Source organism: Ammospiza caudacuta, chromosome 5 (assembly GCF_027887145.1).
Source record: "Ammospiza caudacuta isolate bAmmCau1 chromosome 5, bAmmCau1.pri, whole genome shotgun sequence".
Taxonomy (NCBI): domain Eukaryota; kingdom Metazoa; phylum Chordata; class Aves; order Passeriformes; family Passerellidae; genus Ammospiza; species Ammospiza caudacuta.
The window spans coordinates 14212367-14237954 of record NC_080597.1 but is presented as its reverse complement, the minus strand read 5'-3'; the positions used below and the strand labels follow the sequence as shown (position 1 = coordinate 14237954).

The 25588-nt window shown below is 44.9% G+C and overlaps 1 protein-coding gene across 1 annotated transcript in view; it reads left to right on the top strand.

Moving 5' to 3' along the window:
* Window positions 1–3821: 3821 nt before the first annotated feature.
* AKR1D1 (aldo-keto reductase family 1 member D1) overlaps window positions 3822–25588 on the top strand; it is a 34720-nt gene continuing 12953 nt past the window's right edge. The window contains exons 1-3 of the mRNA XM_058804853.1: window positions 3822–4050; window positions 20132–20299; window positions 24661–24777. Of these exons, the coding sequence (XP_058660836.1) occupies window positions 3958–4050; window positions 20132–20299; window positions 24661–24777 (378 nt within the window). The 5' untranslated portion in view covers window positions 3822–3957. The remainder of the gene's footprint in view (window positions 4051–20131; window positions 20300–24660; window positions 24778–25588) is intronic.

Below are 25588 nucleotides of genomic sequence, written 5' to 3'. Positions count from 1 at the left end.
AAATATGCAGACTTTAGACCGTGTTTTAAGAAATTTTAACTAAAAACACATGCAGGGTATGCATTCTAGCAGATAATTACACAGAGTGGAGCACGACTCATAGAGAAAATAGAAACTGTAGCAATATGCATTTTTTATCGAACAAATACAAGTGTTATAAAGGTACTTTCAATTTTCCTTTTTAAAAAAAGTTCATTTTTAGGCAGTACAGGTCACCCACCTCTAGAATCTCACTGATCTAATCTACAATGTGTAACACACCTAGATCAAGAAGATTCAGGAGAATTTTTTTTTAACATGTTCTCTTGTGGAGAACAATTTAAAAAAAAGGGGGGGGGAGGGGGGCAACCCATGAATGTCCAAGGAAACATGAAATCTGAATGATGACAAGGCCAGTCCTTCTCAATCAATGACTCTTTCTCCTTCCTTCCAAGAACTGGGGATTCTATATTTAAAGGCTTCACACATTTTCTCCTGTTCCCAGGATACTTAGCAATTTGAGATAAAATGAGTAAAAAGGTGACCTCTTTACTTCTTTAAAAGATCCTTTACCAGTTTTGCCCAGGTAAGGAGGCCGTTAAGTACTTTCTTTACCTGAGATTTCAGCAAGTTTTTAACAGCAAAAATAGCAAGAATCCTCAAATGTCTGACCTACTTTTCCTGCAAAAAACTTAGATCTAATTTTTCTTTTTATTTTTTTAATCTACCTTATTTGTGTGGAGATTCAGGGGGTGGGGAACAGAACACATATAAGATGTTGCTTTTGAAATCCCTGCTCTTTACTTAGGTCTGAGATGACTAATGCAATTCTAAAATCCTGCACCACCAAGACATGAATCACAAACCTACCTTAGTTGGTTTCTGAAGGTGTTTATGTGTGATTTAAGAGCTTCACTAGAGAAGGCAAACTTGTGTTGATAGGATGGCAGCACTCATTTCTTCCTAGTCAGGCCAGGCTGAAACTTATTGTTTTTGTTTCCTAGAGAAAGAATTGAGATCACATCTGCATTTTATAAAAGCTCCTGAATTGTTACTGATCGACAACAACCAGCAGACAATGCTTTGCCTCTAGAAACTTACATTGTTTTGCAGTCAGAGTTGCTAGATACCGTGTCCTTGTAAAAAGCCTGGTTAAGTCATTTATGGTCTGAAATCGAGAACTGTGCTTCCCTGAGCAGCTAACAGAAATTATTACTAACAAGAATTACATGTGACAGGCTCCAGGCTCTAATATTCAGCTTCCTTTGTTCTTTAAAGGATATTCATTATCAACTGAAAACCTGCTAATATTTCTAGCTTCTATGCAATAAGCGTTTTTTTGAGTTAGTAGCTTGGATGTAAAGGGGGGAAAATGCATTTTCTTATCTGTTTTGTGGGGTTTCATATAAAATCTGCAAAGGCACTAGAACAATAGGGTAGGGAGCTAGAGCAGCTATGGGACTTTAAAAGTCTCATGTGTAAGACGTGTTCACACTATTTGCTGTCAGCTATGGTGTAGGAGTGGAGGGAAGGACTTGTAAAACCATCTGCCTCTCTCCAATTTCTGGGGCAAGCACATTAGCTAGTCTTGTAAGGACCAGTCTAGCAGTGAAGCTGGAAGTGAGGTGACTTTTGCCTGTTACCCTGATGAGTGCTGGGAGCTCATGCATGTGGCAGGGCAGGAATGCCTGGTGTGGCTGGCTTGCCTCGCCAGTGATGGACCACTTTGCCTGCCTGCTCCTAGAAGCTCCTTCTCCTGCCCAAGCTCCCCCATTCTGTGAATTATGGCAAATCCATCAATCTTTCTTTCACAGTTGCTGTTGAAGGCTATCACATATCAGGCTCCTGTACTCCTGCCAGAGAGGCTCCTTGCACTTGCTCCTCTCCCCAGGACAGGCTCCGCAGACACAGCCGTGCTTTGCTTAGCTCGGGATCACGCGCAGCTCTGGGCACACGTTGCTCTCTTGCCAGAGCACAGGAGTAAACTGATGGGGTCTGAGCCCAAAGCAAATGAACCAAAACTGTGCCTTAAAACTCCCCAAAAGATACTGGAATAAGAGGAATGATGGAAAAGCAGATTGTGGAGTGGATTTGGAGCATAGAAGTTAAGGCATAGGAATCGGCCACTGGGCAGCAGAGCCTCTTCATGGAATGCTAGTATGGGACGGGAAATAAGTAGGTCTCTGAACGTCCTCGGCCACATCAGACTCTTCTCTACTCACCCCACTTCCATCTCTCCATGTGTTTGCTCCTCTGTTGGAAATACAGCAGAATGATGGCTATAGCTTAGACATGCAGCCGGCATCGACTTCTCCTTCTACAGAGTGTGCTTGGCACAGAGAGAGGAGATGGGAGCTGCTCCTGTAGCAAGGAAGGGGTAATCAGTTACATGGAAACAACAGGGGAGCATGGAGGTGGTCTCTGGTTTTCCTTCCTCCTGCAGGTACCCACAGCTCCCTGCAGCACACAGACAGGGTCTAGCAGGATGAGCCTCCCACAGTAACTACAGCCAGGCTGCAGTCTGCCTCAGCTTCCCCCCTTGAGATGGAACTCAGCCACCTTAGAGGCAGCTCTTTGCACTGCGCTGTCCATGTAAAGCACAGGCTCTCAGAAAACCTCAGTCACACTCTGTCCACTTCCCAAGGAGTGTTTTACACACACCACCTTTGTCCTGCAGGACATCCTAACTAGAAATTTTTGGGTTGGGATCTAGTTAGCTTGCACTTAGTTCTGAAGTTCTTGGAACATTCCTAAATGTGGAAGTGGCACTTTTCCCATCTTCTCAGGAGACCCTTGGAGGTATCTAACCAGTAACACTGAAAGGGTCTCATGGTAGGAAATTGCCCAGGTAGTTTCCCAGCCCTAGCAGCAACTAACCCTTTCCCTGAATGCAAACTAGTACACACCTGTTGATTTCAAAAACTGCAGAGATAACTTATCATGATGGATCCATTAACCCCTCTTGGAATTGCATAACCTGATGAACTATTACCATGCACAGAAAGCCAAGTAGGGTATTAGAGGAGATAAAATAAACTGCCAGGCAAAGACCATTGTTACGGCTCAGGAATAATGTTCCCTGAGGGCTTAATTACAGGTTGATCTAGGAAGGCATAAAAGACCATGCACTTCCAGATCAAATGGGGGGAACTTAGCTCAGATGTCACAAAGCAGGTGGCTCAGAGTGGTGTAAAAGCATGGCCCCAAGTGTTTTACGAGGACCAGAAAAGACAAGTAAGAGCTATGTGATGAATTTTATAAAGGATATTGTCTCCTTCTGGGCTATCAGCGTTAGGAAATACATACAAGACCGTGAGGAACTTGAGTCCATTCACTGTAATTCGGGACTCACACTGAGGCAGAGAAACTGCTCACCAGTCTGGGATTTCCCTCCTTCCCTGCTTGCCTCTGCAGTAGTGGGTTTCAACCACTGGAGTGGAGAGGTGGAAACTGTTCTACACCTCTGTGGGGAAACTTCCAAGACCTACCACCCCAAACCACGGGAAGCCGGTGCCCTGCTGCCGGCAGCTCCGGGTAGGGCAGCCCGCGAGGGCTCTCTGGCCCCTGGGCAGCAACGCCCCACGCCGCTCAAGGTGCTGGTGGCCCCGGGCCCGCCCTGAGGCGCGCTCGGAGCAGCCCCGGCCGGAGCCCCCGCGGGGGTCGCGGCGGGGCCGGCGCGGCGCGGGGCGGTGCGCGGGGAGCCGGTGGCCGCGGGGCCGGGGCGGGGCCGGGGCGGTGCGCGGCGGGGCGCGGTGCAGGGCAGCCGCGGGCACACGTGGCTCAGCCCCCCAAAAAGGCGCTCTCCGGCGGCGGGAGAGGGCAGTTCGTCCCTCGGTCCCCCCAGAGCCACCGCCGGTCCGCTCCGTCCAGCCGTCGGTGGGCGCCGGTGCCAGGGACCGCTGTGTTGGCTGCGAAGCGGCGGCTCCCGCCCCCTGCGGAATCAGCCCCAGGTCCGGGGCGGCCCTACCTGCCGGCACCATGAACCTCACCGCCGAGAGCCACCGCATTCCGCTGAGCGACGGCAACAGCATCCCGCTCTTGGGGCTGGGCACCTACGCCGACCCGCAGAAAGTAAGTCCGGGGGCGCCGGGACGCCCCGCGCCGCGGGCGGGGGCAGGCGCCGGCTGCCCTCGCTGCAGCCCCCCGAGCCGCGGCCACCCTCCTCCTCTCCTCCCGTCCCGGCTACTTCTCTCTTTGCCCCCTTCCCCGTGCGAAGTTAGACCCAGCTCTACCATGAGCAGCGCGGGCAGTGCGCGGCCCGCAGATGAGGAAAAGGTGGGAAGAAATAAGAAAAAAATCGCGCCCAGCTTGCCGTGCGCGGCGGCTGCCACTGTCGCCCACCGCCCCGCGCCGCTGGGCGCACGGGCAGGGGCGCGGGGCACCAGGAGTCGGGACGGTGCCGTGCAATGCCCGGGTCGGGAAGGGATGGGACCCCCGGAGTCAGGAGGGACGGTGCCGTCATCTCCCCTGCCTAGCCCCCTGCGACAAGCGTAGATAAGATGAGGGATTTCGGACCGCCTTGCGGCTGCCCCCAATACTTTCCAAGTAATGTTCCTGAAACAAAGATCCAAATTCCTGCATCCTGATTCCTGCGGTTCCCACAGCTGACTGCCAGTGGCCAAACCACTCTCAGATATACTGCATCCTTCGGTTTTGCGCCGGGCAGGCATCCCGTCTGACCGTGCCGATCGGCTGGACCCGTGGAGGATGGGGAAGCACACCTGATGCTTCTTCCCTCTGCGGACCTGGGAGCGCAAAGGGCATTCAGTAGCCACTGTCTTTTAAAGCTCTCCTAAACTGCCTGATCTTTCATCAGTTCTCTTTTTTGTTTGTTTGAAGAGTTGGAAAAGAGGTATCGTGGCCAGAACCCCTCTTGTGTAATAGCTGCCATGCAATGTATGTGTATGACTCCACATATAACAAGGTATTTAAAGGTACCTTTGTAAAGAAAACTCTTGATTAAAGCCGTTTACCAAGCACTAAATGTACACGGTGCATCAATAACGGTGTCGATTTTTCAACAAACACTACTGCAGGCAATGCATGAGTGATGCAGAAAGGGTGTAAGACTTCCCCAGGAGTGCAGTTCTCACTGATTAACAATGCTGGTTTACATGGGGAGAATCAATAGGAATTCATGACTTCAGAGCCCGGGCATCGTCCCCCACATCTCTAAACTTTCAGGAGACATTTTCAGCTAGTGCATTCTTTGAATAATGGCTAGTGAAACAAAATTAAGGTCTCTAACAGGAGTTTTGATATAGCAAAGCAGAATGTTGCATAATAGAGTGACAAAATAGCTCTGAGTGAACTTGAAGCATCTTTTTCCAGACGTCTACATCATGCCCCCAACCCTCAAGTTGCAATTTTTGCCCTAGTTTTGAGAAAAATGCAGCTGCCAGCACAAGAGCTCCTACCTTGCTGCACTTCCTGCCTGCAGCCTGGACAATCAGTGGCCCATTACGGTGGAATCAGGCAGGGAGTCCAGAGTAGCAAGTAACCTGACAGAGCTGAGAGGGGAGCTGGATGGGATTCCCCTTGCCAGAGGCAGCTTCTCGGCACTGCTGTTACCCTGCTAAGAATTCATTCCGCAGGAATTCAGCTGCCCCAAAATCAACAGAGCAACAGATCTGCTTCTTCTCCCCCCGTCCTGCAAAATCCTGACGGTTCCTTCCTTTGCCCTCCCGTGGTTTGAGGTGTACAGCGAGCGTTTGCATGGAGCTCAATGAGCCAAAATGAATCATTTTTAGGGAGTGCTGGTTTTCAGCAGAATCAGCCCCAGGCAGTGGCTTTTTGCTCTTTGCATATACGTCCCTTGTTTTCTGCTAACAGAAGGTAGGGAGGACAGGATAATGCAGGCAGGGCAGGCATTGCTACGGCAACTCCAATTTAGAGCGATCGAAGCCGCTGTGTAACTGTACCCTCAATGGGGATGGGTGCATATATACAATCACCCTTTCTCCTTCCCCCAGCGTTTGTAGGAGTTTGATTTTCTGAGCTTTCTCCTTCTGCGCGATAAACACGTTAGAAAGTTACGGGTGGAAGGAGGAGCTGAGGAGAGGTAGAGAAAATAGCAGTGATAAAGCACTTGCCACAGTCTCATTTTCACAGAAGACCAGGTGAAACAATGTGTGTTTATCTGGCGGAGCTGGGCTGGGGCTTTACGCTAGGATTAGGAGCGCTATTTGAGTCGAAGAACTTGTCACAGAGAGCAGCTGGGGAAACGCAGCGGCGGCAGCGTGCTCTGGGATTTGTTGCAGAATTGTGCTGCCGCTCGGTGATGGGGCAGGATGTTTAAATAGGTCACGGCTTAAAATTTGCCCGTTTCAAAAAGGCTGCTTTGCTGATAAGGGGGGTGGGGAGTGGGGGCTCCTGTCAACTCCTTGCTGTGGCAGCAGAGTGCTGCTTGGCTGGGACAAGCTGCTTTGCCGAGCGCTGAGCCGCGCCTGTTGCAACTTCCAACGGGATGCCTGGCGAGGTGTCTGTCCTGCTCCTCCTGCCTCAACAGCTGAAAGGCTTTGTGGCAACCCAGGACCGTTTCAAGGTTTATCTTGAGGAGTGAGGCTACAAACTAGCGCTGACACGTTTCCCTTAAAATGCTTAGCTGTAGCCTTTTGTGGCTGAATTGCTTAAGAAGCAGCATCTGAGCCACCCATTCTCCAGCGGTGGGGGCAGGCAGCTGGTGGTAGCGACAGCTCAAGCCAGCCCCAGCACTCTATTTCTGCTCATGAGTCAGATCCTTGCAACTTCTAGCTATTTTGTGCTTTGATATAAAATACAGAGCCATTCATTTGTCAGATTATTCATCTTGCTCTTGGAGGCAGGTTTTTGATTTAAGCTGGTTTGTTTTGATTTTTTTTTTTTTTCCCCAAAGGTTATTCACCCTGGCACCTCCATGTCAGAGCAACTTGTCCAAAACAAATCTGTTTTCTTAGTGTCAGGCTGTAGCCCAGTAGCTCGTAATGAGCCCGGAGTGTTCTTCCTGAAGTGCAGGAATGTGCTTGCTGGTTAAGCCAACCAGGCAGATCTAGTTAGCCATGGAACAGGGAAATCTGCTTCTCCAGCAGTCGGTTAGAAGAAAACAAAGGCAGGAGGCAGCTTTCACATTTCAGGCTTTGTCTGCATAAACTGATCAGCAGTGCCTTCAAAACTGAAATGTGTCAGCAGATTGCCTTGCTCATCTTAAATAACTTAATTGTTCTCCCAAAGACAACTTTGGGAGATAAGTCATGCTTCTCTGGTTGTGAAATACTCAACAAAAAATACATCTATTGACAGAAAGCCCCCCTATACAAGTTTACTGACTCAAAGTAGTACATCACTCAACAGGAGCAGAGCTGGACCACTGTGGAAAAGGTCTGTTTGATAATCAGACTAATTTTAATTGAATGCTCTTTCCCCCTAGATGTAAGAGTGCCTTTCTTCTGACTGGGTAGAGGTTGGGATGACAATTCAGCTAATTCTTTGAGACTGAAAAGTGCAACATTGGGGGTTTCTTTTCACCTTACTCTCCTACCACAGCAAGAAAGTACAAGGAATCCATTGGCTATCAGTTCATCTGCTAACAGGAAGGAGTCTTCACTAGGTCACAGAATAGAATTAGTCATAAACTTGGGTTATTTATCAAGAGAAGCACATAAAAAATTTACAGGTTTAATTCATGTTTCCTGTGCTTCTTTGAAAATAAAGGAATGCAATAATTGCATAACTATTAAGCTTAATTTTCTTTTGCAGGCAGATTTCAGTGTGTTGAAGTTGGTTTTGCATTCTCCTTCATGCAGGGAAGGAAATGTATGATTTGTATTAGATTCTTGCCTACATAAAAAAATTAGGCTGTTTATCCTACCAAAGGATGGACACAAGTGAAAAAGTGGAAATCTCAGTCACTGACTCCTTCCACTGCTCTTTCTTCCCTTCCCCAAATATTCCTTCTCCTCATGAGTTTGGGTGGGAACCACAGTGGGAACTGTGAATCAGGACTACCAGTGCACTCCAGACAGCTTTAAAATTTGAGGCCAATTCTACCTCTGTTTGGCTGTGTGGATCCTTCTGGCACAGCCCTGCGAGTGCAGGAGTGGCTCTGCCAAGGCTCCAGCGATGCACCGTGTCCAGCTCCCCCTCCCTGAGGGCCCCCAAGCCGTTGACCCAATTCTCCAGGGTATTAAATAGATGGGTGGGAGGAGGGAGAGGGCAGTCCCACACGGGAGGGTGGTAGACAGGACAGGCCCCTGGATGAGCCCCTGGCATTGCCCTGTGCAACAGCAGAACCAGACCAGTCCATGGCAGGCTCCCACCGCCTCCCAGCACTGATTCTTAGCTTCCAGCACAGCCCATTGAGTGGTACTGGTACCCATCTGGAAGCAGATGAGGTGTGGGGACAAGCAGTCTTAGAGGGGAAAGGTGCTAAAAACACTCCTAAATCCTGGAAATCCTATGCCTCGTTAAAACTGCACTTATGCCTGCTTCACTTTATAACTCATCCCTGTCAACACAGCTAAGATCATCAGTCCAGTGTCTCCACATAAATACTTGCTGTTTCCCTGGAAGGTCAAGGGGCCTTGGCCACAGCTCCTCTCCTGCCTTCCTGTTTTGACTGAGGGAGGACAGGGCTTGGAGAGAAGGTTGTAGCAACCGCACTGTACACAGGCGCTGCTTCTGAAACATAAGATTGGGCAAAGTGCTCAAGAATAGCACTGGGTGAGGGCTGTTGGCAAGTTGCAACTTAGCTAAAAATGAGGTTCTGAGGTAGCCAAATCCATTCATAAATTGGAAGCAGTTTTGTGGAATAGTTTCAGGCAAAACAAATGGCAAAGCATTTCATTTTGGGCACTGGCAGTACAAGCTGAGCAATCAAAGAATTATTAAAGCACTTGGAGGTAGCAGTTGCCTTTTCCTGAATAGCCCGCTGGTAAGGCAATCCACATGGGCGGTGGGAAACCAGATTCAGTCCTCCTCTCACCCTCTGGGGATTAAACTCATATCAGACAGCTCAGGGAAATAACGTGATTGTGGGGTAGGTGATAGCTGGAGAGAGGCAAGAAGAAACAAGCACAGGCTGGAGCAGGAGGAGCACCCTGCCCATGGGAAAGCGCACTGCCCACCAGCCCCATAGCGCTGGATGCTGAAGAACTTGGTATGGCATGCAGCCAGGAGGAAGAGAAACCCATTTCCCCAAATCTTTAACTACCACAAAGTAACCCTTGTGCCCAAAGTGCCCAGACAGTCTGGGTTTTGTTTAAGAAGAAATTGCTGGTTTGAATCAGGGAGAGGAAAAGTTCATCCAGGGCTCCCAGATCCAGTCTGAGTGACCAAGTTAAAAAAAAATCTGGTTTGGATAAGTAAAAACACTGTTTTGGCACTCTGAATTACTTTTTACACCCAAGCTAGAAGCTGAACAGAGTAATTTTTCATTGTACAGGTCTAACAGCTTCTAATGCTCTCATAGGATCATTTATGCCAAGTTCCTTGCACGAGGATGTGCAGGCACAAACTTTTTCAATCACTCTGAACAGTGCTGGCTGCACCCCTGCTGCAGGCTGCCTGTCTTGGGAGCTGTCATAGGCTGCTATTAAGTCAAAAGAGGTAATAAGTGATTTGTCCCCATGATGGGATCTGGATCTCTGAGCTGCAGTAAGGGAGGAATTACACACAACTTAATCCCCCTGTTTTCCTCCTAGAAAGCCACCACTGGCTCCTGAAACAGGATTGTCTGGAGACAGCAATGATTTCAGGTGACTCGTAAAGAAAGTCACCTGGCCTGACCCAAAGCAACAAAATTAATCATGTATTGAACGTTCCTGGGTGAAGTAACACTGCAGACACTGTTGAGCTTAAAGGCTTCAGCTTCTTGACTTCTTACCTGTAAATTTACTCTGACTCAGACAACTGTCTTCCTCTTGAGGTAAACTTGGCTTCTGGATTTTTTTTCTTGAAAGAGATGAGAGAGGCAGCGACAAGAGCAGGAACTGTTCTAACATCCAAGTGTTCTTACAGCCTTATCTTATTTCCCATGACATGCTATTAAATACGTAAAGAAAATACCTCAGTCCTTTTAAAGTATATTACACATGATTATGTTTTTGAACTCAGCAAGTATTGAGTATGAAGTTAGCCCTCTAATGAAGTGCTCTTTATGAACCTACATGAAATTACTAGGGAATTATTTTTTTCAGATGTAAAATATTGGGAACCCGACTTGAACAGAGCAGGGGGAATCAGCTGGGATATTTGGTTATAAAACCTCTTATTTATGCCTTGAATTTAAGAAGTAAATAAAATTCCTGAAACAAAATAAAATTTTTAAAGGTTATTGGGTTATATCTCCTAACCAGCATTTCCAAAAGACATTGTGTCCCTTCATATTCCCTTTTGGTACCACCAAGAGCTTTCTCAAGCTCTTTGCTTTTTAAGCAGCAGCATTACTTCATGCAGTACTAGTTCTTCTTGTCTTCAGGGAGTTGTTTGGAGTGGCACAGCCACAGCTGGTTGACACATAGCAACATGAGGTCTCTCAGGGTTGGGATTTCTGAGGTGTTTCAGAGGGCAGCCCCATGCTCCCTCAGTCTCTGAGGATATCCTAAAATCATAGTCCAAGTGGAGATTTGGATGCTTGAGTAGGGGTTAAAGGAAGGAGACACATGACTGCAGCCCAGAAAGACAACTGTGCCTGATCTGCTACATGTGCTGGAGGGCTCCTTGCCTGCCTGTTAGTAAACTCTTAGCCTAGCCTTCCCACTGAACAATATTTATCCTGAAACCCAATATCTGCAGCCGGATCGCTCACGGAGTCGTGACTCAGTTAGTCTCGTGCTTGAAGGACTAAGCTATACTGAGGCAATTCTGCTTGCACAGACTGCAGATGGCATGCCTTTCCTTCAGTGGCTGGTATCCTGGTGTTGAGTGATGCCCCCATTGATTAATTGCTCAGATTTTATTCCTTAACTAAGCCAGTTACTGGCAAGACCCAGTTGCCAAGAGCAGATAAAGGCAGGATTTCTTGATATTTGCTGCCCAGATGCCTTAAGGAAGTGCAGCAGCAGGCATCAGCTTTTAGCAGGCAACAGACCAACTTGACTCTTGGGCAAGAGCTTGTGTGAGGAGTTAAGAAGCTGCAGCTCTTAACTCTAGTATTAGAGTTGGGTAGCTCTAGTATTGGGCTCTAGTATTGCCTTAATTCAACCTTGCTGTTTGCTACAGAGGTGGCAAATATTCCAGGTAATAAGTGGTTTCACACATGAAAGAGTGCTTTCACTCTTTCAAGCTCCTTACAACAAAGAGGTGAGGGTACACACCAGAAGGTTAAACTAAATCAAAAGGGTCTCAGAACAAGTTCTGATTTCATTGGTGACTTTTGCTAAAAGCTTACTGTTGTGTGACACATTTTAAAATTCCCTTTTTATATGCTCAAGTGGCAGGTTTACTACCTGTGATTTATCTTGCGTTCTCCTTTTTTCCTCAACTGTACAACATTTCTGTTCTGCCACTGGAGCAGTCTTCCTCCATTTCGTCTTTAACACTTCCTTCTTCATGTTTAGCCTTGACCTCTCCTCCTCTGCCTCCTTCTGCCTCTAGATGCCTCAGTTCCTGCTAGCTCCCTGTAATCTTGTGTTATACAATGGAACATTTTTGGCTTTCATAAATGCAAGATTGCATCTTTACCTCATTAAGAAATGAAACCTAAGTCATTTAATTAGAAAAATCACGTAATTAGAAGAGGTAGATGCTTTTTTCCCTGAAATGTGGCAGACTCAGAAAGTCCTAGCTTTTGTATAAGAACTGTATTTAAACCAGATTTAAAATTTGGATTTGATAAAATGACTTACCACACTCTGTCAATCTGGAGGAAAGATTCTTACATGCAACTTTTTTGGAGACACGAGCTTTGCTCCTAATACTTTGATTTGCACCAAACCCATGGTTCTAAGACAATGTTGAATTTGCAAAATGCTCTTTTACCTCCATGTATCTTTGCTGATGAAATCTCTCTGGCTCTTCATTTCCATGAAACCTGAAGTTTAATAGAAAACAAATTGATAGAATTACTAATCTCTACTTTGTGCTAATGGCTTCTGTTTCCAGTTGTGAACACAATTAGTGTCTAATCATGTGTAGCAGATTAAAAGCTGTGTTTACTGAAGTGGTCAACATGTAAAATTCCTAATGAGAAAGAGCCCAGCCTTGTAGATGAGTGTGAATGAAAGACTAACTTTCTAGCTACAATGCTCATTAACAAAGGGAGGACTTCTGAGTAAAATGGACACAAAATTGCTGGTCCTGGAAAACGCTGAATTTTTTAGTTTGCTATAAGGAGCAGATTGTCGTCAGAACAACTTCTTCCCCTCTCCCTGGCCACTTCAGCAAGCCTAAAACAAAAACCCTTCCTCTTAAAATGAGAGGCGAGGACTTGCACTAATGAATCCATTGATAGCCAGATAATTGCCTGGCCTTGTGCAGTGATGCCTGCCTCATCCAAGCAGTGGGGCTGGCTCTTGCAGCCACCCTGGCACCGTGTCATTTGGCTCCCAAACACAGTACCAACACGCGCAGACTTGGACACGGCAGGAGCGCTCCACAGGAAAATGCTCCTGGAACAAGGGCGCCTTTAGAGGGTGACAACTTTGTCTGGGAGTCAGGACAACTTTTGAATGGCGGGTATCAGGTACCAGCATGACCCACCAAACTACATGTCTGTCTATAACACAGGGTAGAATCATGTTTAATCAGTCCAGATCCAAAACTAATAGAGGGTTAATCCAGATAAGCTTTTAGGACAGTAGCACTACTCAGAACCAGTCACCAGGGATTCTTCTTTGAAAAGTAACCAAACAGAAAACAGACCTTTTCCATAGCTGCATGCTGCAGTGACAAGCACTAGCTGTTTAAATATACTCCTCTTCCAAAAACTACAAAGTTAGCTGTTACCAGTGCAATAATACTAAGCCAAATATTGACACCCAAAAAATAGTACTTTTATTCTTCTCTTTTCCTATGGCTTTCTAAATATGCTGGGGTTTTTTAAAGCCTGATCAAAAGCCACAGGGAAAGCCTATCTATCTAAATAAAAGTTAAGAAGATTGTTTTACAGAAGATAAGACAGGGAATCACTGGTATTGTTGAAGAGGGGAAAAACTGAACCCCTACGAGTGAGTAATAGGGATTACCACAACTGAAAGATACGCTTTTTGGCAAGAACATTTAGAGCCCAATTTTCCAGGCAAAGCTCCATTTTTAAAATGTCCCTGACCGACTCCGTACGTTAGACATGGCTGTGCACTCCTATGTGCCCCTGATTCCTCACAGTTCTCCAAAAAACAGTGTAAGCATGTTCTTGCAGCTCATGTGGGAGGCTAACATCTGGATTGTCTCTTTGGTTGACCTAGGAGGCCAGATTTGTCAAAACTTGAAAGCACTGTGCAGAAAATGCCTCTCTAGGCTTGGAAGCCAACTCATGTTGGTTCAGCTAACTAGGTGGTGGAATTCCCCAAGTTTTACATTTGCTTTTGCAAACACTTCTTCGAACTGGCGCCAGAAACCTCTCCCCTTTAACTCTAGGGAATGAAGCAGAAGAGCTACTGGCAACCTTTTCTTCTCCTTTATTGCACAAGCTGCTGCTTTATCTTCCACTTGTACCTCACGCATCCCTTTGATTGCATTGCTTGTCTGAAGGGTATTTTGATAGCACCCACCCTCCCAGATAGATCCATGCTTTCCAGGGCAGCCAGATGGCTGCTGTGTTCTCCAGGTCTTCAGGAAACTTTCCCAGTCCACCCCCCTAGCACTGTGAGCACAGGGACCCAGGTGTGCACATCATGTTCTTGGTTTGCTTTAATCCTCTAGCTGCCAGCAGAAAGGTATGGCAGCTCTTCAGGTTCACCTTGCATTAACTGACTTTGTGTCGAGTGAAAAGTTGCAGAGTTCCTAAAACTGAGGATTCTGCCATCAAGTGTTAAAAATAACTCCAGCACCCTCTGCCAGCTACAATAATAAGGTTTTCCTGAAGACAGCTTTGGCTAAATCCTAGAATAACAATGTCACAGGAATTCTAGAAATGCTAAATCTGCAGTTATGCAATCTAATGGCTGTTGTATGGACAAACCCCACACTTCAGGCCACTGATAGCGCATCAAGTTAGAGGAGAAAGGCGCCCCTTTTCCACCTTCATTCATGGTGTGACACAAGGACACCATTCTCCCCATCTTCTCTGAGCTTATTTGCTGTCCTCCACCTCTCGATGCAACAAACTAAATGACATAAAGCAAAGTTCTGGGCTGGCACAGCAGCCTGTGGTTCTTATCTGTGTTCTCTGCCTCCATTCCCAGCTCTACCTGCTTTTGCAGAGAACCCTTTGCTGGGTTTTGCTTCCTGGATGGTGGCTGCCAGTGCTTCCGGGGGATGAAAGCCAGATTTTCATGTGTACAAGAGAGAGGGATGTGCTGGCGGTTGCATTTTCCAAGAAAGAGGTGTACAGTACAGCTTCTCTTTTACAAGATTAAACAATTCTAAGAATGTACCCTTGTGTGGCTCATATCCTCTGGCTTTGTAAACTCAACCTGTGCTTTCCTGCAGGGCCTTCAGTACACATGCTTTCTATGCTCTGTTCCTAACATCTTAAGCCAATCCTTTTTGCCAGTTTGTCCAGAAAACAGGCAAATGGAAATAAGCAACTGGGCTTCTAGAAACTTGCATAAGAATCTGCGTGTGAGTGCCGAGCTCTGATGAAGGAGGCTCTGAGCCCAGGAATGTACCTACTTTCTCCTTCCTGTATTTAGCTGACTAAGATTCCTAAACAGCGGCTCCACATCCTAAATTACAGGTTTGGACTGGAGCACTTGGCCCATGGCTTGGATATCTTGTGTAATTCTGCTGCAGCTAAACTCAGATTTTTCCAGAAGATGGCCCTGTGTCTCCTAACACTTCAGGCTTTTTCCCCCAGGATCATTATTCCCAGCTAAGAGACTGCAAAGCAATGCACTAAACAGGTGAGATGCTCAGAACTAAGGTAAGGGGCTTCTTCCCTGAAGTGCTGCTCCCTCTGCTCTCATATGCTGCTGATACTGGTGCAACTCTGTAGAGCTGCTCCTGTAAAACAGGGCAGAGCAGAATCTGGGAGCCTGAGTCAGAATGTTTTCCTTTACCGTACTCACTAATAAAGAATAAATGGCGATACTGGTGTTAAGACATAAAAGCAACGACCAGAGTAGCAGTTCACATGGCTTTGCAAGATTACAATCGACTGGCAGTGTGTCCTGTTAGCTTTGTCTTTGGAGATAACCCTCTTAATCAGCTGGAAAACCAATGGAAATTGCTGACTAGAGAAAGATGCTATAGAAAAAGCAAAGGAATTGGAGGGCAGCTGAACTGTGACACTAAATAACAGTAATAAGTCAGACAACCACTAACACTGCTGAGAAAATACTGTACTTGAGTGGGAAGAGAAAAACTCATGGGTATGCCTGCAAAAAAATATTCTCCTGTGGCTTGGTCATGTGTACTCACAAAAGAAATTGAAGCTGAACCATTTGCTATGGTAGGGAGAATAGTTTTTGACAAAATGGGATGTGACAGAAGATGTCTGGAATAAACATTAAAAATTAGGGAAGTTTATGGCTTCAGAGGAAAAAGAGAGCAGACCCTTTCAGACAGACAGCACATTGCTTTTTCAGACTCACAGAAAGTGGTAACTGGCCAGTTGGCTACTTCATCTGTGGAGAAGGGGCCAAATTGCTGCTTCCTTTCTTTCAGTGAAGGTGCATATCTGAGTCTGCTCTCCCAGCCCTTCTGCTGGATTTATTTATCATGGAGCCTGAAGGAAACAGATACCAGTTAAATCTGTCAGGCATGATGGTAAATCAGCTGGTTTACAAGCTACAGATTGATAGAGGGAATAATTGTGTCTCTTGTTTCTTTAAAGTTTATGATCTTAACAATAACACAGATGCGATTGAAGAAATTTATTAGTGATTGAGCAAGTCCTCCTAGTCAAGCAGTTATTCTTTTATCATAAAATGTGCAATAAATTTAATATGGTTCTTTGGCACAAATTAGTGACTGTCTGCAAAAGCACTGAAGATAAATGTCTGGCTTATAGTGCACAAGTGGTTATAAAACTCCCATTCTAAAACAAGTCTTTGATCAAAGTAGCATAGTTGCAAGGCACGCTGATTAGAAACTGAAACATTAATTATGGTGAAGGATCAAGAAACCTCTCATCTATGCTTAAATAAGAAGTAATAAAGAAGCAGAGATTTGTCCTAAGGCCAAAGCTAGAGAGTCCTGAATTATTACTAACAAAGCACAAAGGTTTATGACATTTCAGTACCTCATTTAATAGTTGTACTACTCTAAAAGTGAACCCTGCTCATTCAGGAATGGTGCAAGAATAAAGCCCTGTCTGGAGTGAGCAGGCAGCACAGGCAGCTGCATTTTAAGTAATGTACTAAAGTGAGTATAACCTGCAGGAAGGAGGGGGAAGAGGTCTGAGGGTCTGAGTAGAATAAGGCCCATGGCCAAACAGCCTGGGAAGTGCTGTTCCATCAGCTGCTGTGATTAGTGGTGCCAACCCTTATACAACATAGACATATCACAAATTTCTATCTGCACTTGAATAAAAGCCGGTTTTCAGTTGGTAGCCTTTGATCTGGTCACTACTGAAAACCTATGAAAGACAGAAGAGATTAAAACACCTCAAGCTGAGCAGCGAAGTAGAGGGGAAAGATCCGGGTTTGTGCCTTCTCTGATGGAAAGATGGATGAGCAGTGGTGGTTTGAATCACCCAACTTTGGTACAGTCTGTCAGGAAACAATGGAATAAGATACGATACCTAAAGCAACACTTCTAAAAAGTGGCAATACCACAACATGACTAGCCTGTGCAACTCATCAGCACAGTTTACCACAGCCCATTATTGCAGCATTTGGAAGGATTAAATATGTGCAATGCCAGAAATGATAGTTTCTCCATTAGAATGAAAATAAACATATGGTATAAAGTTTCCAGACTCACAGATGTCTCAGACCTTCAGCTGGGATGGTTCAATAGAGGCAATATTTTCCAAAAACTATTCCCTAGATTGCTTTGCATTTTTATATGAAGCACCTTAGACCAGAATCTGTCAGAACTAATATACCACATCAGATGAAATGGACTAGTGCAATAAAAACATACATATATAATGTAAACCCATCTCCGGCCATTGGTAATCAAGACCTGATCCAAAAAAAGCCACCCCGAGCCCCTAAAGAATAAGGTTATTCCTTGAGATGGAGGAGTCTTTCAAAAGATTATTTGTACAGATGTAAGTCCCATATAAAAAAATTAAGAAATACACAGAAGTTCAGCTCTAACAGAAGTCAACTGATTCAGCCAAAAGCAGATGCAATGACTGCAAGCATTTTCCTCTATCCTACCCTCCTTCCATGTCTGAAATTCTGCTGGTCCCTTACCTGTGAGACTCTACCTTTCCTCATCTATTCCTTCTGCTTTTCTCACTGACCAAACTGGCCCTGGTGACTGAGAAAAGACACAACCCAATAATCAACATTTCCTTGCCTGGTTGAGTTTAGTTTACAGCATCAGGAAATAATAGGGAGCCGTGTTTGTGCAATCTCTCAAGAGTGTAAAGAGGGGAAATTTTAGTACTGGGTTCACATTCCATTTTCAGTCTCTTCAACAAATGGAAAAAGTAAAAAAAAAAAAGAATTTTTTTTTTCTCAAAATGTATATTGTGGTAATGCATCACTGTCCTCTAAAAGATCCGGTTTCATACACTTGAATGGCAAAAGTCAAACAGGCTGAAGAAATCTAGAATACACATTGTTTACAAAATCATATTTCAGAGAGAAAAAACACTGATAACACTTTTGGAAATATACTTGTCTTTCAGATAACTAATAATGACTTAGGCTTGAGCTCCCCAGACCTTTCAGCTAAGCCCTGCTTCTCTGTGCCAGTCAGCCTGAGCTTTGCAACAGCGGCTCCAACCTCGTGCGGCGGCTCACTGCTGGGGCAGAGGTCTGAGGTTACTGTCATCAGTCACCACAGGCTTGTAATACTCGTGTCAGAGCTTTCATCCTGATGCCTCTCTCAAATCCTGTCCTGCAGGTTCAGGCAGGGACAAAGCAGAGAACATGTTGGAGGTTGTCATTGCTCCATGCCTCGCGCTTCTGTAACGCTGCCCGGCATGCCTCAAGTGAAAAGCAACCATTGAGTGTGCCTGAAAAGCTGGTAGCTGCCGTGGTCTTTGTTACATCCCACTAACAACCAGGAAAGGGCCCTGCCAGGGGCCGGGCGTGCTTTTGGGACGCTTCCACAATGAAAGCAGCAAAGCACTGAAACAAGTGCTACATTGTCTTCCTCAATTAAGCACAGAGTATTGCACCATCACTGCTGTAAATACTCTAGAGTGCCAAATTGTGCTGTTTTGCTTCTAGGCCCTCATTCAGGTCTATAATAAATCAGGGCACGTGTGAGCACCTTTGTATTTTAAGTAACCTTTAGGCACTGCATGCTGGAGCAGAAAGTTCCTCCCTAGCCCAAACAGAAGTTGGTCCATTTTGTGTCCCTCAGAGTCAGCCAAGATGGGGCACTGAGCAAGCAGGCTAGAATATGGTCCCATTACCCCAGAATGATCTGCCACCAGCCCACAGCTCTGAGACTGAAAGGCAGGGATGAAGACATCCCCAGGTGTCTTCAGCAGTCCTTCAAAGACTTTTTTTTCATATGCATAGAAGGGAAGAGCAATGTCCCTAATCATTAAAGCATCCTATAGCAGCTATGAGTTTCATACCTTCTAGTTCAGCAGGTGGTGGAAGAGAAGCTGTTTCTTTCATGACAAACTCATGAACAGCCAATGGCAGCTGTAAACGTACAGCAAGGAGAGATAGGAAGGAGAGCTATTGCTACGGTGTAAAATGGTCCTTCCCAACAACACTTACTGCCAGTCCTGCTTCTCTTCTTCCTTTGGCATTGTCAAAACCAACAAATTTGACATCCTCTCTTCATACTACCTCATTTCCAGATGCCTCTGGCATCTGTTTTCTTCACAGGAGAAGCAGTGTGGTCTTGGCCCTGCACTTGCAGATAGCAGAATCCAACTCTTGCCATTTTTGTTGACAGACAGCAGCACAGCAGAGCAGTTTGACTTGCCCTATTCAGTTTTTCTTAAAGTGAATCAGATATCCCTGTTGCACCAGAACAAAGCCCATGAAAAGGAAGGGAGAATAGCATTGCTGCACGCCCTTGGCCACCACGACTTAGGGCTGCTCTGTCATTATAAAAAGTGTAGGAACCATAAGTTGTTTTCAGTACAATTTTAGTGACCAGACAAATAATTTCAGTAACCAGTTTTGTGCTTTTTTTGCTTAGTTTGGCCTACGTGTAATTTTGCTTGCCATATTGGCTTATGGAAAATATGGAAAATATGACTGTTCTGAAAAAACAAGCTTACTCTGAATTTTGGCAATGATGAGTAAACAGTACAAAAATGTCACTTATTAGGAGGTTTCTTGGGATCATCTTAAACTGAGGCAGTAAAATATACATTAATATACACTAAAGCAACTACGGTTTTTTAACCACACAGTAAAACAGCTATTCAGAACTGGGAATACCAGTAGATAGTCCTGACCTTCAGATTATGATACTAACAACTGTAAGTTGATTTGAGGGGAAAGAAGTCAAATCCAAATTCCTGCACTGCTGAAAGGTCCAAGCTACTCAAAGAGCCTCTGGTCAGCAGGTGGTTGACCAGTTCTGCTCAACCAAAAAGTCATCTTCCCCTTGAGTAAGACATTTAATCAAATGGGTGTTGTAGGTAAGCCCTTGCTCGCTAGATAAGAAATTCTGAAATTATTTTCATATCGAATGCATTAGATTCTACATCCTGAGGACACTAGTATTTTCTCTTTCATAGAGATAGACAATTTTTTGTTTTGCTGCCTTTTCCAGTCTAATCCCACACGCTCAACAGGTTTGAGAAAAAGCGCACAGCCCTCTCTTATTTAGAAGTTGGAATGTGATTGCCTGGGAGGAAAGGGATGGTCACTCAGGATGAATTACACCACGAATCTCGCACAGATCTCAGGGACCCTCCATCACTGAAGGAGAGGTAAGCACTAGGCTGACACGATGTTCATTCTTTTCCTTCTCCCACCAGACTCCCAAAGGTTCCTGTCTGGAGGCAGTGAAGATTGCCATTGATGCTGGCTACCGCCACATTGATGGAGCCTTTGTCTACTTCAATGAGCATGAAGTGGGACAAGCCATCCGCGAGAAGATTGCTGAAGGGAAGATCAAGCGAGAGGACATATTTTACTGTGGCAAGGTGAGAACCTGCACTCAGATTATTTACACTAAATTCAGGATTTCTGTGAATGGTCTTTCTTAAGAGTGCCGGCAGTCAACATCTGGAATGTTTCCTTCCAGATGCAACATCCTTTATTTTTCTCTCCTAGCATTACCAGAATGCTGCAGATCTTTATGAACACTAGGTTTGCTGTGAGGCACAGGAATCACTGTTCTCTGTGTAAATCTCTGATAACAGTGGGAGCCATGCAACATCCCTTTTGCTTAGTATTCTAGGCACCTGCAAGTGAAGACCATGGCTAAGTTCAGCCTAAAGTGCTGCCTAACCTGTTACTGTGCCACACGTTGTGTTGTCACACACAGAGCCCCAGCTGGACAATGATCCTGCAACTGAGCTATTTTCTGTTAGAGCAATTCCCTGCACAGGTTTGCCATGAGGTTGCACAATGAAAGGGGTGGGAGCAAGCACGTGCATGCCAGTGTCTGTGTATGGGAGAACAGCAAGTGCCTAGATTGGTACTACTGCCAGAAAATTACTCATCAAGCTACACCCTTAGTTACTGTATCACTTGTAATTAAAAAGTTCTAGGATGATGAATCAACTTACTTGGACAGAAGATGTCATTACACTTCTGTTCTAGAGCAATGAGGCTGGAGTAATGCATGAGCTATTTTATACATTCAAGTCTTAACTCTATGACTTGACTCTCTCCTAAAATAATGAAATCCCTTGTCGAATGAAGTGTCTGACAGAAGCTGTCACAACAACGATGAATTACCCAGGTATAAGAGAGGTCATTGCACATTGTAGTGCAATGGTGCCTGTCCAGTTTCTAAGGGAGTTTATGGCCTCAAATAGTCCTTTCTGCAGTGATTCTTTGAACACATCAGCCTAATATTTTCCCTTTCTCCTTTCCCAAATAACACGTAATCCACAATTACTCAACAGACTTGCAAATAAACACCACTGTTCCTAGAGTGAAAGATCCCATGGGACGAGAGGTCTGGATTACTGTGAGCAATTTAGTAAGTTCTATGATCTGGGGAAATTAAACTACATATTGGATAGTTTGCAGACCAAGTGGATTTTCAGCAGCTATAGACGAATTTCCAAGCACAGCAATTTCCAATCTGTAAAATATGCACCTCTTTTCCAAGTTTCCTGCTTGGTTCTACTGATAACAACCTTGCCATTCTGAGAAAAGCCTCACGTTCTCAAATTCTCTGGCTTTATCAGGGGAATTTCTCAGTCTCTTATATGCCAAATATGTTGATTTGGATCAGTTAAAATATTTGGTTTCAACAGTTTTACAGTTTCATTACTGCAAATTATCAGTAATATTACAAATCAAAACCACCAAGTTGTGCCAAAAGGTTAGAACCAGATGTCCTAACAATTTTGAGTATTTTAACTTTCTCAACTGCTTCCCCTGCAGTTTATTTGTCTATATCAACTTTTAGGCTCTATGAAAGCAGATCTCCTGGTAAAATTTCCAAACTTCCTTTATTTATTAAGCCTTTCTGTATTCAGTTGTCTGATCTCATCACCAGATCATTTTCCTAGTCGATAATCACTACTTAAACACTGAGTCATTTGGAAAACTGCAGTTCCTGCAAGCCACAGGGCTGCAACACATGGTACCACAACAGCCAATGCCTGTGCTCCCAGCCTGCAGACACAGGTGTGTCTGTGACATGACACACACATGGATTTCTCTTACAGTCGTGTCCTCTTTGTGCTTGACAAAACGTCAGCTGCTCAGGGTGGTAGTCCATCATAACATTCCTACAACCTTTAAAAGAGTTCAAAGGCAGAAACAGAAAATACTCTGCAACTAATTCAATCCATCACAATCAAGGATTTTCACAGGTTTCACTCAAAGCTCTCACAGCAGCTCTGAACTTCCCAGAAGGAGTGGGAGGGGATCTCCCTCACCTTATGTATCTTTAGTTTAATGCGCCTCACAAACTTAGGTAGCTTACAAAGTACAGGCAAATCTCAACCCAGTAGATACTTGGGGCATTGATCAATAACTGATTGATATGAACTGTTGCATCTTCTAGGAAACATGGTAGATACACAGACCATTCTTGGAAGCACCAGGCACTAGGGAAGTTAGTTATGTTTTCTTCCTTACTGACATCAGAAGTACTGGGAATTCCCAAGAGCCTTCAGACTCAAGCCCCTCGTGCAGATCTTTCCTGAAGCAAAGATGGTGCAGATGGAGGGCTGATCCATCAGCAGGGACTGACGAGAGCAGCCCTGCTGAGTGGCAGCATTGCTGGAACAGTGACCTGGTGTGATCGCGCTGCATCTGCCAGTTGAAATCATCAGCACTTGCACTTGGCTCTCGCTGCTGGCTGCCTGATCAGGCAGAGCAGCTCAGCATCCAGAAATTTTAGAGGTTTTATATCAACTGCCAACATCTCACTTGGCTTATACAGCAAGACCTTTTTGGTCTCCTCTTTCATCCCAGGATATTTCTTTCATTAAACTAGAAGTAACATTTCCAGGAAATGTGGTGTCCTAAAATGCCAAAGCCAGTTGGCAGCTTTGACTGCTCAAACATGGGTTCTACTTAGGTAGATAATACAATAACTTGTACAAATCATGAGAACAGTTATAAAACTCTCAAGTTTCCATGGCATCGATGTATTGACATAGTACAAATGTTTTTAAACATAGTACAGCTGTTTTTAAAGGCTGATTCTTCAGAACCTCTGCAGTTTTTAGAGGGAAGTATATTCACTGGCAAATGCTGAGCTCAATAGAACTGGGCTCGAAAGGGCACTCAGAAAAACTACTTCTAGGCAATATATCTCAGGTCACCAAATTTCTAAAACACAGTAACAACCTGGACATGAAGGGTCTAGAAAGTAATTTCCTTACTTAAACACAACTTAAGCTCATTTTGCAGGTAAAATGCTTAAAAAACAGATAGACCAAAGCTTTTCAGTAAATCCAGTGGAACAACTTAAACTCTTGAGAACAGGACCTTGGTCCCTTACTGCAGTACACCTCAGCCGCTTACCACTGTCTGCTGATCATAAACTCTTCACATCTTGCAGCATACAGCTGAGAATGGCCTAGGATGAATTTCCAGGTGTTTTGGTTTGTCACCTTAGGGCAGGGTCAGATGTCCTGTTCTCAGTACAGCTTAACATGTCCTTGCTTCTGAGGGCAGAACAGAGCAGATTGTTTTCCCAGGGAATAATTATAACATAGTTAAAAGAAAAAAACCAAGCATCTAAAATAACTTAAAACTTACACAGGCTATGCCCTTTAACACCTATAATCAACCTCTTCTCCCATAAGTCACAATTCAAGTTTTGTGTCTGTAGAACAAATTTATTCTATACCTCTGCATGTAGTGGCTGTCAGCTTTGGTGGCAGAACTGACTACACAATGACCATACGAGCAAACAGCAGGTTTTTCCAACCAGCAAAAGTGACAAAAACCTAAATGCGACTCCTCATGTTAGTTTTGTGAGTTGAAAAAAAAAAAAAAGAGCCCAACTTATTGTGTGCATTCAAATGGTACTCAAAACCTTCTATTGTGTGTTAATTCTGCTGCAGTTAAAATCACAAAACTCAATCAGTTTACAAAGAGCTCGTGGTTACTAATTACCATGCTATGGTTTTATCCTTGCAAGAGACTTGTATCAGCACAGTTCAGTTAGAGATAGTGCTGAACACCCACCAGCTGAGCACACTCCATAGCAACCTCAGGGCATAACCCTGAAAGGAAGCAGTTTGCATTAAAGAGGTACAGAAGACTGTACTTTAACTACTCACACCTGCACTGCAGTGACTAATCACATACACATTTTTCTGTGAGGACTGGCGAATAAGAGAAAACTTTCCTAGGCCAGGAAGTCTCTCAGGCTCCCTGACCACAGGAGAAAAACCAGAAGATTCTCTTAGTGCTGGGTGCTTGGCTGCTCAATAGCTAACTCACATGATCCAGGCTTCTGCCTTCAAGCATAAAACTGACCACAGATTCCTTGTGGGAACAAAATTTTTCAGTGAAAGCATATGCTTGGAAAACAAAAGGAATCTAAGTTCATTGAGCAAGAGTTTGTAATATACTCAGCTCAGAATAACCTGTTTTGTAATAAAAAATTATGTAATGGCTTTACTGGGTCAACACTTCATCAGTCCTGGGCAAGAACTGCTGTCTTAACCTCTGCACCTGGCTCTGCCAGAAGGCAAGGTAAGGCACTCACCTCTGCCTTGCAGGGATGGAGCCCACGATGCCTTTGCTCTCTGCATAGTGGGCTCTGTCACAAGGACAAGAGGGAGGGAGTATGTGCTGGGGGTCTTCAGCTGGCTCTCTGTTCCTCCTGGCACCCAAAGAAAGCCTGTGCTTTCCTCCCCAGCTGTGGAATACCTGCCACCCCCCGGAGCTGGTGCGTCCCACACTGGAGAAAACCCTGAAGATCCTGCAGCTGGACTATGTTGACCTCTACATTATTGAGCTGCCAATGGCTTTCAAGGTAAAAAGAAAAATTGTTTGGAAAAAGTGCATTAACTTAACTTGAACCAAGACCTCCATCTAGTATATTCCTTGCAGCTTCCAACCTAGGTTGTCAATAGCATTTTGAGCAGATAACATATATATTTTGATATATACTGCATACATGTATTTCTGTGCATTGCCCACCCAAAGAGAGCCATTTATCAGGTGGTGTGAGAACAGGCCAGGAGAGATGTTGCTTGGAGCGTTTCTGCTGGAAGGACAGGTCTCCCAGCTGTGGTTGAGCAGTTCCTACTCTGAAAAATTGCACAGCTGGGCAGTACCTGTGTCTGAATTCCCTCTGAGCCATGAGGAGAGAGCCGCTGGAGGAAAGAGCTCATACAAAGCAGCAACAGGCCAGGGGCAAAGTTCAGAGAGGGAGAAAGGTAGAAAGTCAAGTTTGGTTTCCTTATTCTGTCCTAAATTAAAGCTGCTGGGAAAATTGTGTTTATGATCTTAATCACTGTAACTGCAGCACTCAGCTTCACTAGATCACAAGTGGTGCCAAACATGGGTTGTCCATCTCTCATTCTTAAATGCCAGTGTAGAGTCTGATATTCCCTCATACTACTGGCTCTGGGCAACTTGTAGGCAAAACCTTTGAATGCAGGGAGCTCACATCATAGTTGCATGCCTCCCTCTTGCAAATCCACAAACTTTCTGTTTTCACAGCTGTTTCTACCTTGCTTTACAATTTTCCTCTACAAGTACATGATACCAAGGCAAATGAAATGAAGAGAATTATATTCAAAACATTTAAGTGGTTTTGAACTAACTAAATCTTTCTTCTA